The 15,413-nt window shown below is 36.8% G+C and overlaps 1 protein-coding gene across 1 annotated transcript; it reads right to left on the bottom strand.

The window, feature by feature from the left end:
- Window positions 1-10,027: 10,027 nt before the first annotated feature.
- LOC131058357 (uncharacterized) lies at window positions 10,028-11,476 on the bottom strand. Its single transcript, XM_057992229.2, has one exon. It carries the CDS (start codon window positions 11,474-11,476, stop codon window positions 10,028-10,030), a length of 1,449 nt encoding a protein of 482 aa, XP_057848212.2.
- Between the last annotated feature and the right edge of the window lie 3,937 nt (window positions 11,477-15,413).

Here is a 15,413-nt window from a genome sequence, read left to right as displayed (position 1 = left end):
CACACTCCATGGTGAGACCCATAGAAATATTCTAACTCAACCTCCAATTCATATCCGGACCAAAAAGATATGATCCAAACAGAATAATCTAATTTGATACGCATAAAAGTAAAGATGCCAAGCATAATCCAACACAAGTCACTTTCATAACAGAAACACCATCAGAGAATTGAATTGAAACATTGCACGAACCACATATCCATGAAACAACGATATAAGATCCAAAATATCCAAAGGCCACCAAACACTTTCTAGATCAATCTGACAGATGCCTTTACTATTAGAGAATAGTGACAACCAACTTCTACAATCCACGAACTAGAAAACCAATCGATACATCCTCCATAAAATATAATCTTTACCATCTAGAGGAATGCAAAACATTCTACCAATGGGGCACTAAATATTGTTTCCTTCATACAATAAAAACTCATTCCTGCATATTGAACTTGCCACAACGAACACCAATGCATCAAACTCAACAACAATACCAAACACTAGACAAAGAAACCTGCAACAGTATAGGATCATATCCAAACCAAATTCCATCTAGACAACTAAGTTTGACACCAATACAACCAAACTTAGATTTCTAACAATAAAATCGTCATCACCTAAAGTGAATTATGGCTTCTCTCATCTCTCCTAAGAAAGGTAGCTATGTGTAGGGATGTCAAAATTTTCATGATATCACTATAGCTATTGAGGCCATTGATTGATGTCTCACTCTAAAAATAAAGTTATGTTTATCAAGTTGGATATGTTCAAAGCTTATGATAGGGTAAAATTGTCGTTTCTCATGAGCACTATTCTACCTGGAATGAATTGAGTGGGTGATTATTTGTGTGGAATCTCTGCCCTTTTTAATTTTAATTAATGGTATGATTGCACCCCTCTTGTTTGCCTCTACGGGCTATAACAAGGTGATTTCTTATCCCCTTACCTCTTCATCCTTACAGTTTAAGGTTTTAATATATTTCTTACAAACTAGAACATCATGAATGTGTTGGACCATTTATTTGAATATGACCCTGAAACACATCTTAAATTTATTTATGACATGGTTTTGTTGAGTGTCACTAAAGTTCAAGAAGTTGGTAATCTCAAGGAAGCTTTGGATATTTATTTGGCTTATTTTAGTCAACATAAAGGAATACAAGGAATAGCAAGCTTGCCAAACAGGAAGAAAAGACAAAGAGAAGCTACGACAAGGGGAAAGAACCTAGAACAACCTAAAAAAGAAAAGAAAGACTATAAGAAAATATTACTAAAAGAAACTTGCACCAAAAAGTTTAAACAAGCTATACAAAAACTAAGATTTTATGTTGTTTCTACAAAGTAGGGCTTCCAAAGTCCATTGGGAACCTTCATCCATTGCTTCCTTGCCTTCAATGCAAAGTTTCTCACCATCAAATTTACAACCTTTCATCTTTGGAGGGCCGTAGTTGGGTTTGGTTTTGCTGCTCATAGTTTGTGCAATTGAGCATTTCCCAGGAGCAAGGAAAAAATCAGGTTCAAAGATTTCTAAAGGCATATCTTCAAGATTATCCTATAAATGAAAAGTTTCCCGAGCCGGAATCAAATTCATTATCCTCTGAAGAAGAGTCGTCCACTGGATTATCATTGACCAAATCCGTAGCTGAAGTAGGAACCAAAGGAGACGCACACTCCAGGATTAGATCAATGTGATGCAAAGAATTTTCCACGATTATGCCAAATGAAATCCGCATTCAGAGACCCAGGTTTCATGACCCATTTATTGAGACAAATTTTCCTCAAACCCAACTTTCTTGAAGAGGTGCATGCATTCACTTTGTGTCCCAACTGAATGCACTTAAAAGATCGAAATGGAAGGCCTTCAAAATTAAGGTATTAATTCCATGTGCCAAAAGATGAATGAATACGAAGATAGCGAGGAAGGGGCTTTGAAATATCCACCAAAGCAGAGACTCTGAGGAACCTGTGAGGTGGAACAGCCTCAACAGGATCCAGTTTAACAAAAGCACCCACCTGATTGATCAGAGAGTTGATAATATCAGGGTCCTGTAAGATAGGAGGAGGGTTGTAAAGTTTGAAAAGGGAATCTTAGATATTTTGACAAAGGATAGAAGAAAGGTGTCCAAGAAGAAACAAAGATGCCAGCATTGCCAAAAAAACCAGGGCCCATTTTGAAGTACAAAATTGCAATCAGAAGCACAGCTCAAATGAATCAGAAAGAAGCCAAAATCCATAGGCTCAATGGAAGGAAGGGACAAATTGCTCCAAGAGAAGATTTGACCCAATCCAAAAACTTGATCGAAGGAGGGGTGCTTCCACATAAATTGAATGATAAGTGAACAACTCCCCATATCAGCAATCATCGCATCAACACAAGAATCAAAAATAAAAAAATCCCTTGGCTCGTATAAATATTCTACTTCCATATCACCAACCATGACAGAGGAAGAAATAGGATTTGAATTGGGCAAACCCGTAGTTGCCACAGGAGGAGAAAGAGAAGACCCTTCTGGATTAGGGTTTGCATTCTTGATTTGATCGGAACGGAAGGGGTTGCAAGTATGAAAAGGATTAAACCTATTTTTAAATGTCAGTGCATCCTGCACATCCACAATGGGCAAGACCATCTTCGATCAAGAGATAGGGGAAACCTAACTACCGATCTCATGCATAGTAGTAGCATTTGTCCCAAGGTGGTCAAATTGAATCGAAGCCCCTTTGTCACTATGGAGTATCTATTGGGGTTTACTGGAGGAACGAAGGGCATACGGTTCGCACCCAATCCTATGTGTATCTTCGCAATCAAAGATCTTTTTTTTTGTAGCACAAATCTTCCCCTTCTTCGTACCATCCTGCTTGGCCTTAGTCTGCATGCCAGCATAGGGAACACCTATTCACTTCGTGGGCTGAAGCTATTCTGGCTCCAAAACAGACCTTCTGTACAGCGTGTTAGCGACATGTTAGTCAATCACAGCGGTTTATTGCAAAATCGACGGTGTAAAACGCACGATCTGTATTGTCGTTTTGGAGCCAGAATAGACGTATACCGCTTCGTGCCCTCACATATCGCATCTCGCCAGGATGTTTTTTAGTGGTTTTTTAGTTAAAGTATTACTAAGGATAAGTCCAAGATCTTTTTTAATGCCCACTTGAGCATTTTGCAACAAATTTCTCTTTTTCTCCATTTTAAAATAGGACAACTTTAGTTTCGTTGTATGTGGAATTCTCTTATCTATTGCCAATCCTAAGAGGAATTATTGGAATAAAATCATCAATAAATTTACAATGAAGGTTGATTACTAGACCTTTAAATGGTTATCCTTTGTTGGTTGGCTAACTTTTCTAATTTCTATCTTGCAAGCTCTGCCCATATATAGGTTCCTTGTTTTATTTGCCCCAAAAAGAATCCTTAATAAATTTGATACTTTATCCAAGAAAATGTTATGGACAGGTGACCTAGATTGTGAAAATGGAGTATTATTAGTTGAGATCAAGTGGGTATGCCTAAGCATAATGGCGGCCTAGGTCTTAGGTAGATCATTCTCAATAGCCAATTTTTGGTAGCTACACTTTGTTATAGACAGTTTAATCATTCAAACCAATTGTAGACTAAAACGATAAATTTCAATATTTGGTTGGGGTTGTTGATTTTAAAATCTCAAGAATGGGTTTGGTTGGAGGAGGCTTGATTCTTTAGAATAAAATTAAGAATGAGGCTCAATTGTTCAAAATGTGTAAAGAGCTCTCTTCGAGAAAGATGCTTGGGACCTTTACCCCCTACCCCTCTTTTATTTTCTTGTTTAAGCCAAGCCTAAATTTATAATTGCAAGATGATCTAAAGTTGCTAACTTTAAGAGTAATATCAAGATGGGGAGTTCCTTGATATATCATTAGAAAGACTCTAGTAGTTGTCTTGAAGGGGGTCTCCTAAAGCACATGCCACCCTATCTTTTATTCTTGCAAGATTGACCATGTTGCTCTTTGAAGGATACTAATATTGTTGTGTGGGTCCATGATCATAAAATAACTTATATGGTGGTTCTTAGATACTCTTGTATTAACAAGAAAAAAGGTAGGAATATAGACTTCTCTTAATGGGGCAAATTCTAGAACAAATTCAACTAGCATAAATGCAACTTTTTCATATAGCTTCTTTGTCACAGTAAATGTCTCACTTGAGATTATATTAAGAATATTTTTCTCATGTGTTCTTCTAATATGATTTAGCTCTAGGCATTTGGGGACAATGGTAGAAAATTGGGAACTGGCTTATTATCCACTCACTTGCTTGCATGAGTTCTAGACTAGGGTGGATCAACCACCTTCTATAGCTATCACTCTCATGGTGGCCTTAAACCTTGGTCCCATTTTTATGCTCTGGAAAATTTGGCTTGAATAAAATCATTTGATTTTTATGGTCATCAATGTTTCATCTAGCAAATGTAGTAAAAGGCTATGGATTATGTTAAGGAGATTGTTGGTGTCAAGTGTTTTAAGGATGAAGGATTGTCACCCTCTAATCTTTGTTTAAATGAACACAAAGAGTTTTCCCCTAATGGTGCCTCTTGTTTCCATCTTGCCTCATAGACTTCTAGAAACATGAATAGGTCTAATAAATGGTCTCCTCCCTCATTTTCAATTTTTTTGAAAATAAATAGTAATGGCTCCTCCCATGGAAATCTAAGTGCTTCTAGGATTGGAGCAATTGATTGTGCTAAAGATAAACCTATTCATTTTCTCTCTCTATTGCTATGAGTATCGATACCAATAATCAGATGGAAACTTGTGGTATTATTCTTACTCTTGAAAAAAAAATTGAGTTAGGTAAGGAAAATATTATCTATGAAATCAACTTAATAATTGCTTTTCTTCTAAAAAGAGAGAGGGTTTATCAGTCCTTTAAGTGACTAATGATTTTAGTTGAATAGATTCTTCATCTTGCTCTTTAGTTTGAAGCCATATCCTTTGTTTGTAACCCTAGGGAATGGAAATCAATTGCAAATTATCTTCCCTGGTAGGCTACAAAGGAAAATTGTAACTAGAATGCCATTGAGACGTGAGGAACTAGATATCTCTTGAAAAATCCTCTTAGTTTCTCCACCTTGTTCATAAGTATCAATCCTAATATTAACCTTACTACTCTAATGTAGATCAAGCTTGATGACTTTCACTCTTTGAAACATGTCTATAGATTCTCCTTGTTGGTATTATGAACTTCTTTGGCTTCTTTGACACACTCAATATCTTGTTCTTACTAGTTAAGCTAATAAGGAGCCTCGCTTCCTCCAAGCTTGTAGCTATTTGATGGGCCCTACATCCAGATTTTCTCTTTGTCTTGTTATAGGTATAGCTAAAAAAGAAAATAAGTGTTAAAACAATGTCACCCTAGAGTTTTTATTTCACGATCATTAAATACTTCTCCCCCTCAACTCATGACATAATTAAATGTCCTTCAAATATTTTCAATCGCTTTTTGTATGTTAGCAAAAAAACTTTGTAAAAAAGAATACTTAAATTGAGTTTAATAAGATAAAATTGTTAAAATAAATAATATTAAAAACTAAAAAGTAGATTATAATTTTTAAAGTTATTAGACCATATAATTTGACTTGCTATATTTTTTATATTTTTTTTATCATAAGATGTTGGAGGCCACAAGGGGAACCTCCTGCCCATTCAACATATTCAACTTAGAAGCCACATAAGCCACTTAATCAACTCAAGTTAACATAGAAGCCACATAGATGTCACTTAGGGGGATTCAAACATGAATCTCCAATATTAGAACTTTATGGCCTTGCCATTTGGCATGACCCCATTGACTTCTATTTTTATATTACTATATATGTGACATTTAAAATTATTTGTAAATAGTAAAACTTTATTATAAGAAAGTATGATATAATATTCTAATTTATAATATTAATATATCATTGTATTATATTTGTTATAGAAATACATATTAACTTAGAATACTTTCACAAAATATTTTTTCTTTTAAATTAGAATATTTTTTATAGAATTATCTTGAATATTTTTTTTAACTTTTGGTTACATAGTAAAAAGTTTAATATCATTTTTATGTATAAGCCTAAAAAGCATTCATTGTTATCATTGTTTTATACTTTTACTTTTATTTTTTAATACATACATTTTATTACTACTATAAATTAAAACTAAAGAGATCAAGAAAAGTTATTCTTATTATTACATAGAGATTAAGAAAATTGTTGTTTGACTGTAACTTGTAAGTAATCTCCCAAATTCTCACATTATTAGACTTTAACTTAATTTTCTTTTATTTTAAAATAATACTATTTAAAAAATAAAAAAACTTGTATTGTAATATAAACTAAATAAAACTTTTATTTTTAAATTTGGGTTTCTTGTAGTAATAAAATAAGTGTACAATTTTCTATATTTGATGAGTACATTTGATAGAACTTGTCACAAACCAAAGTTGATAATTGTTTATATAATTAAAATTTCAAATAGTCAAATAGAACATCAAAATTTCCAACCAAAACTTATACTTGTTCAGATAATCTCGTCGAAAACTCGATGAGTTTTTGGCTCAGGTGAGTAATTTCGCCATTGACTCACCAAGTTTTTGGCAAGTTTTTCACGAAAACTCGGCAAGTCTCCGACAAAAACTCGATTGCATAAAAAAAAGAGGCCCAAACACATAAAAAAATTATCTATATTTTTTTTGTTCGAGTCAGTCTCATTCTCGTCATCAAAATATATACATGAAATATAACATTTAAGTATAAGTCACATTTCAATATGTTTTTTTTCTTTCTTATACTTTAAGTTATATTCATGTATATATTGGCAAGATGTTTGAGAGTGGTTTAAGATCTCTGGGAGTTATAATGCAAATTCTAGGTTTTAGAAGATCTTCTATATTTTCAAACTTAAGTCAAATTTCAGTAATCAGTAGGCTCCTATCAGCATTCTCTAGCTCCCTCTATCTCACTCATTTTATCTGCCTCGAATTCTAGACCTATCTATCTCCCTATCACTCTTCCTCTATCCCCTCTCTCTACCACTCTCTCCTCTCCCCCAAGATCTAGACCTATCTCTCTACCCCTCTCTCTCTCTCACCCTCATACCCCCGCGAGGGGTGCTACCCTCAACCTCATTTTGGTGAGGTGGAGGAGCCACGTCGAACTCCTAGGACTACACCCTCTAGGTCCATCTCTCACCTAGTTTTCACTAGAGTTGAGAAGAGGAAGATGTAAAATGTTTTGATGTAGTATTTACTTTTAGTTTTACAGAAACAATTTGCTATTTCATTTTGTTTCAGTCTATCAACGATCAACATTCCACAAGGGGGATGCCATTTCATACCCAATTTGCATTTAAATCAATCAAATATATCTAGACTCAACTTGTTTCTTTTGTGTACTCATTGGATTTCACTAAATTTTGCAAAAAAATGCATTTCTAATTAAATTTAAGTAAATTTTTAAGTTGTCGAGTTTTTTTTCGGGCCTTGACGAGTTTTTGTTTTTGGCGAGTAGTTCAACTATGAGTAATAGAAAACCTTGTTCCAATCTTAAAGTCTAGGATAGACAACTTAAAACTAGAAGAAAAAGATGTTGATAGATAATGTTAAACTAGAAGAAAATGATGCATATCAAAGAATATGGTTATTGACATGAATTTTGTAGTTAAATAGTTTTAATATAAAGAAAAAAATTACATTATCAAAATCAAAAAGTATTACCATCAAATTTATGAAATCTCCATAATCTATGATGATTGATATTTTCTTCTTCTAAATTAGATCATAGCAACAAAAAAAATCTACATAATCTAATCCAAAAGAATAAAAAATCTTGAAAATATTATCATATTAATAAATATTTTATGTAAAAAATTAAACAATTTTTTTTTTTAATTTTATTTTACTTTAAACGTCAAAATATCACAGTTCACCTGTCCATTTAACAGATAATAATTCTCAAGAAAGCCTCAAATTTGCGAAAACCTAAAACTCCATTGAACAAATTTCCTCCGAATTAGAAAATTTTAAACAAAACGTAGAAAAACAATTTTAAAACCGGGTCTTTGTCCCAGAAACCATTAAAAAAACCTGAAATCCTCAGGATTTGATTTATGGACACAAAAGCAGCCGTTTAAATTTTGCGCGGGCAGTCCCAGAGTCATAATCAAAAAGGCCCACGGGCCATTTGCATGATAACATTGCCATCAAACAAAAGCTAAGAGAGATACGTGCCTGATACTGCAGCAACCAACATAGATGTGCAAATTGATCCTTATCAGAAGCAAAAAAAATGCTTTCAAATAATGCTACAGCGAAAAAACATGGATGTGTTCAGGCTTGGTAAAACATATCAACCAAAATTTGAGTAGAAATAATTTAAACAATTTTTTTAAATTGTGAAATATATCAAAGGGTTGTAGATCAATTGATTAAGTATAATTGATAAGAATGGTAAATATGTTCTTTAATTATAGCATTCACCAAGATTCAAAGTTCAAACCTCCAAGTTCATTGGAGCATAGAGCATAGTACCACAGTAAAACCACTTAGTTGGTGAGGCGGCTACCAAGATTCAAACTTTCGCTGGATCGCTGAGTGTGCAGGCCTTGTGCCTTCACTAGACTGATGTGCTCGCAGGATATGTGTCTTTGCTGGGTAGTTGGGCTCACAGGCTGTGGGCCTTTACTGGGCCGTTGAGCTTGCAGGTTTGAATGAGCGAAGTATGTTAATGGGGAAAGATGACCTCCAAAAGTGGCCTAAATGGGAAGAGATCCTCCCTAAATGGTCTCTCTGATCCTAAAAACTCAGTGTGCTAAACAAAAAAAGATTTAAACCTTCAAAAATTTAACATAAAAAAAGAGACCAAAATAATGTGTAGACAACTTGACAGAATGAATACCCTTCACCCTTCAATCATTTTCTCCCACCAAAAAAAATATCAAAATAAACAAATGATTCCACATCAAATAACAAAATAAACTCATTCCATAGCCTAAAATCATCCATAAAAAATGGTGGAATGTATAGTGTCTTTTTTAGTAACAATGCCAAATTATACAGAAACTCACCTTAAACGAGAAAGATTGAATCTATTGGATATATCCAAGGTTCGCTGCTGCAATGCCACGTAGTATAGAGATACTTCAGCTGGACTGCATTTAACGGCACCATGTCTTTTCAAAAACAACAGTCAGTTTTATAGTATGACTGACAGGAAAATTACACCCGACTTCCACCTATGTTGAATGGCTTCACTGATATCAATGTTGAATGGTTGACAAGTAGCTGCCATTTTCTAATTTGCTCAAAGGGTAAAGATCAGGTAAATATTTTTAAATTCTTATATTTTCATATCTCTGCCTTATCCAATTCTCAACCTAATAAGAAAATTAGAAACTGCAAATTTCTTGCCCAAAAATCCGGAAAAACCCAAAACATCAGCTCTGTTTAATTTCTGTTCTTAGCAGGATTTACAAAGTTTAAAAATATAAAAATATGACCGCTATAATCTCTGCTGTAGGTAGAATCTAAAAATTATTCTTCTTAAACTCAAAATTTTAAGTTCATCTTATGAATCTTAATAAGGGAGACAAAATAACTGTCATCAATATCTATCAATTCAGAATTTGCATTTTCTTTTATAAATATTGATATTCTTATCATATCCTCGTACTAATGGCTATTCTTATCTCAGACAATTATAAAAAATATTATGTATAACTTCAAAACTGCGGAGTAATTTCTCTTTTTAATAAGATTTTTTTTTAAAATTGAAGCTGAACTTATAGGAGAAATTCTCATTTTTAATGTACCAATCAAAGAAGAATACCAATTTAACATATTGTTCCTAACCATATAAATGATTAGAAACCTCAACCAATGGAGCAAATAACGAAACTTACATTGCCCAGAAAAATTTATGTTACATTGTACAGGGACAGTTTATATATTGCATTATGAATACATTTTCAATACAAATTGGAATTTATGGACATGAGGAAACACTGGTTACAATTGTTATGATTTCACCAATAAAATTTCAATTTGTTCACAAAATTCATGTGATCTAGTCTCATAAAAAGATGTATTATAAACATTAGGCCAGTAAGTCAACCAGATGGTTCCTTCAATATTCAATTTCAAGACTTCATCGCTAGTTTTTCTGTTTAACCTCCATGAAAACTTTCTCCCATACGTGTCATCAGCAAACACCACTCCTCCCTGATTGTTGAAAGGACTATAAGGCTTGCGGTATCTGTCTTTGTACCATGGCTTTGCGTCCAGGAAGCTATACTTTGGAGGTTTGGAAGATATGACTTCTGTTTTATTCACTGGGTTATACAAAATCCATGTGAAAGTTCCCTTTGTTTCTTGTATGAACTGGTCGAATTTCCAGAACTTCATATCAAAGGAGGTCTCTGTTTCAAGGATTCTCTTGACGCCCACCTGATTAGGGGATTGGAATGATAACTCCAACCCATGTCTCGTAGTATTATGAATGCTAGGGTTTGGCGAGGAATGAGGCACAGATATAGTGAAATCATCCCCTTGCTGTAGTTGAGGGGTTATAGACAATGAGATGCGTGATGGAAAGTATCTCTCTGTTGCAATAACATCCGAACAGGAGGAGGCTTGAAGAATCTGAAATGGGTACACATCACACCTCAGATTATCAATACCCACTTCAAGTTTAATGTATGGTTCTTCTTGGAGGTGTATTGTATGACTGAGCTGAATTATGCTTTCCAATTGTTGATATCTCAATGCATCTCCAAGCTTGCCAGTGGCTTGAGGCAGGTTACAGAGCTTGTGATGGGATTTTGGTGCCTTCATGCAAACTATAGGACAGTAAACACCCACCTTCCAGAGATCGGAGATTTTGCAAGCATAGGAAGAGTGGAAGGGCTCCTCCTGCAATGAGGAGGTAAAGGATGCTGAGAAATAGGCTCCCAAGAAGCGCATCAGTGGGGCTTCCAAATGGGCACCTATTGCTGAGACAAACTCTGGAGATGTTAACTGCGTGAATTCCTGGGTGATTTGTGGATATAGTCTGTCTGTAACCGGAGACATGACTAAGAGACAAAGGCACAGAAATGCAGAGTTGAAAAGCAGGGGATAATTGGCTGATTGAGTGAGATAAGATGGGACCGCGGCCAGATCTTCAGTAGATAACTGAAGCTCTATGTATTTTCCCAATTCCTTAATGTTTTGAAGCACATGGGAAATAGATTTGATGAAAAGGGAGAAAAGACAGGATGTTGTTACCTCCATTGATTCGCAGCTGAACTCTCCCAAAGGAATTGTTCGCCATGAAGTGACATCTATGGAGAAGCAGATACGGCCTTCTCCTTTCTTTTGGGCAGAGAACTCGACCAGTTTGAAGAGCCGAACAGATTGCACAGAGCGCCGCCATTGAGGGGGGTGTGGAAGATGAGAAATCCAATCGAACAGGTCTGAAAATGCCATGTTATACTTTTCCCGCCCTATCTTGACTCCCGTACACACAAAAGGCGACGAGATGGGTTGAAGCGCTGGGCACCCACAAAAGGACGGGCACTGTGTTGTCCACAATTGATCCCTGTGTGAGAATGGGTGAGCAGATCTGATCAGAAAAGTTTTGGATATGCCTACAGCCAGCATTCAATCTCTACCAAGCCCATAATACCCGCTTCAGTTCGAACACGCGATCGACGCGAAGCTAGTCTTGCCTCCGCAGTCAACCGGAAAGAGAGGATCCATTCACTGTTTCGAGCATTTCGTTGTCAACTCCATTTTATTTACATTCTACCGCAATGAAGGTTTTCCAAGCATGTAGAGGAGAGGGTCCTACACTCGAGCACCTTAATTTTTGGGGTTTTTATGTGTAGAGCGTTTTATTGATTAATTTTTAAAAAAAATCTTTTGTCATTTCTGCAATTTCAGTGTTGACTTAAATTTTCTTTTTTAAGGTGTGTCCAATTCATTTGTCACATGGACGACGAGGATAAGTGGAGTGGTATGTTTTCAGGACGCGTCTATTCCGACATACATGTTCGAGACATGCATACCATGCCAATTTGGTGCAGCCGCCGGACCCAGGGAAAATGTCGTGGAGTTGTCCTGGACTCGACTGTTTCAATCGTCGGGGCCCACGCAAAACTACGTGGACATGGCGGAGGACGACGGATCCTAGGTCGTGGCTCGCGTCGGTGTGTTGTGCCTAACACGCACATTAAAAGCCATGAAAAACAAACAACCGGTGGCAAGTGTAGATGACAGCATTCGAACGCCAGAACGGTGGGAAAAAGAGGGTATGGGCTTCCAAACCGCGGTGGCTCCCTCCAAAACCTCCCGTACGTGCTACTGACAGGTGGTGTCCTTACTCCTTAGTCAATTGCAATCGTTCAGTGAAAAATCGACCATATAGAACGCGCCACTAACACGCGTGTTAGGAAAACCATAGTACGCCCTATACCGTTTCAGCATAATACCAACGCCATTTTTTGCGGCCTCATGTGGAAAAATCGCAGTCGTTCATTGAAAAATGGACAATGTAGAACGCGGACGCGCCACTCCCCACTAACATGCGTGTTAGGTGAACCGTACAACGCGTCCTCCCGCCATTTTCTGCGTCATGTGGAAAAAAGGAATAATAAAGGGACTAATGCGCAATTAAAGAAAGTGTCCAAAGCCCTCATTGTTGAAGTTTTATGTTGTTTTTGAAGGGAAAGAAGGGCTTCAAGAAGGAGGCAGTGAGGAGTTACTATTCAAGGGCAGCCTGCGTTCTTGAAGGAGGTTTCATTTTTGAAGTTTGTTAGGTATGTTCAGTAGCCATTTTTTTTCTAGTTGTATACAGTGGGAAAATTTGCATGTTTTGGTTTATACGTAGTGCGAAAATTTTATTGTTTTGTTTTGCTTTGGTTATTCTTGTTTTGCTCTAGTTTGAAATTATTCGCGTTAGGGTTAGATATCGGGTTGGATGCATGTTTGCTGGCTCCAAAAAGCCGTGGTAAAACGCACAACAAAAATGCGTGTTAGTCTCGTTGTACTATCATTTTGGTGGGTGATTGGTGTTAGGTTGCCCGCGTCTATTTGGTCTGTCATTTCTAGGCGAAGCTATTCGGACTTTCTTTTCGCTACAACCTTCACATTTGGCGACATTTCCACTATTGCGCTTTTTGGTATGAGTCTTACCGATAGCCTCATCAGTTATCGACAAGACAATATTATTCTTTTGTCGCTTCTCCGATGTAACCGTTGTTGCCTTCTTAATTTAATCGGCGAGAGTAATGCCGATAGGTCCGACCTTGGATTTCCATGCGTTGTTATCGGTTTTGTCGCTTCTCCGATGGATTTCCATGCGTTGTTAGTCGCGCAATAGCCGCGGCCTTGCGGACTCCGCCGTACGCATTGAGTAACACGCGTGTTAGTCCTTGGACAATAACAATTAACATGCGTGCTAGTCCTTGGACAATTAACAATTAACACGCGTGTTAGTCCTTGGACGATTAACACTAATATTCAAATTATCTTCAAATGATTCAAATGAATATATAGAAATACCCATATAAATTTGTAGATAATTTTACACAAGTATTTTTGTCTTCTTTTTTTAATATGATTTACTATTTATTACATAAAGTCTAAAATAACAAAAAAAATGTTTGTTTTGGAGTTGTGGCCGAACGCGTCTATTCTGACTCCAAAATGGCAGTACGGATTGACTAACACGTGTGTTAGTCGCACGTTTTACACCGTCGATTTTGTAATAAACGACTGTGATTGACTAACCTGTCGCTAACATGCTGAACAAAAGGTCTAGAATAGCTTCAGCCGAATGCGTCTATCTTGGCTCGAAAAAGACAATATGGATTGACTAACATGCATGTTAGTCTCGCCTGTGTATTCTGGTTCGAAAATGAAGTACGGATTTACTAACACGGGGGTTAGTAGAGCGTTTTACACCGTTGATTTTGCAATTAACGGTTGTGATTGAGTAACCTATCGCTAACACGTTGTACGAAAGGTCCTCTTTGGAGCGGGAGCACCTATTGTACAGCGTGTTAGCGTTGTGTTAGTCAATCGTTGCCCATTCATTGCAAAATCGACGGTGTAAAACGTGCGACTAACAGGCGTGTTAGTCATTGTGTACTACCGTTTTGGAGCGGTCATGGGCGAAAGCGCATAACGTGCCTTGTTAATCGAAGAAACTTTTGATTAGTTGTGTGCATCATATGAATCCAAGGTCTTCATAGGATAGCATGATATGGAAATGTGTAAGTCTACAAAAACGTCCACAGACTATTGTGCAGAAACTTAGATTGTAGAATAACGTGGAACATGTGGTAGATGAACTTAGTTATTAGAAAGCACTAAAAATTAAGGCATAGGTTGATAAAAATTGAAATAATTTATAGACGTCGTTGTTAGTCTGATAGATTTGCATGTCCATTTTGGAATCACAGGTATCTCGATTTGAAATATGGAGGCCAACTTTTCTTTAGAGACAAGCAAAACACAGGTTGCATTTTGGGGACGAATAAGCGATGATAGGTTGATGAACCTGTTTATCTATGAAGACACTGCATTCCTGTCCGCGGTGAAGTTGATCCTTGGGCCTGAGTACGTAGATGGTGGATGGAAGTACAGAACGAATGCATACATAGTGTCTCTGTTTATGGCATGGTGTCTGGAGCTCCAACCTGTTCTGAAAGTCAAAGAAATCATGAACAAGTGTGTGAAGAAGGAATGCCTAGGCAGAATGGAAGCTTTATTAGGTTTGGCACGAGACATGGATGACTTTGAAAGTGTGGGTGAAGCGTGGATTCACGTGAGTGAATTCACTCCTCCCTTGCGACCGTTCTTGCTCTGGAGTGCCACATTCGATAAAGAGGTCAGAAGAAGTGTAGCACATGCTAAGATGTATGGTATTGTGCAATACCTTGAGACGGTTGATGTCTGGGAAGCGCGTGTGGAGATGACAAAATGGGGACCTTGGTCAAAATATAGAGAACTTGTGCAATGAACGGTTCTTGCACGCACAAAACGACGGGGTCGACCTTGTGGAAGAACAACTAAGAAGGGTCGTGTGCTGCAGTTCGGTGAAGGCTCCAGCAGGGAGACATAAATTAACCAAGTTAGGAACATGGAAGTGCTGGATGTGGAAGAGGGCACGATCATTGTTCATGTGGCGTAGCGAGATGGCACATACAACCTTTTTTGAAGCAAGGACTATGTTTTTGAATGTGTTATGTATGGACCGTTATGTATACCGTCCACCGACTTCGATGGTCTAGTCGGCTAGCCGTCGAGGTTTATCTTTTAGAATGTAAACATTTTCAGAATTAATATAAAATATAGCTTTACCGGACAAAAAAAAAATTGTTGACACCAACTGGTACTCTTATCTTCTCTGTTTTGAAAT

This window comes from Cryptomeria japonica, chromosome 3, assembly GCF_030272615.1.
Source record: "Cryptomeria japonica chromosome 3, Sugi_1.0, whole genome shotgun sequence".
Classification (NCBI taxonomy): Eukaryota; Viridiplantae; Streptophyta; class Pinopsida; order Cupressales; family Cupressaceae; genus Cryptomeria; species Cryptomeria japonica.
This window is presented reverse-complemented; position numbering and strand designations above follow the sequence as displayed.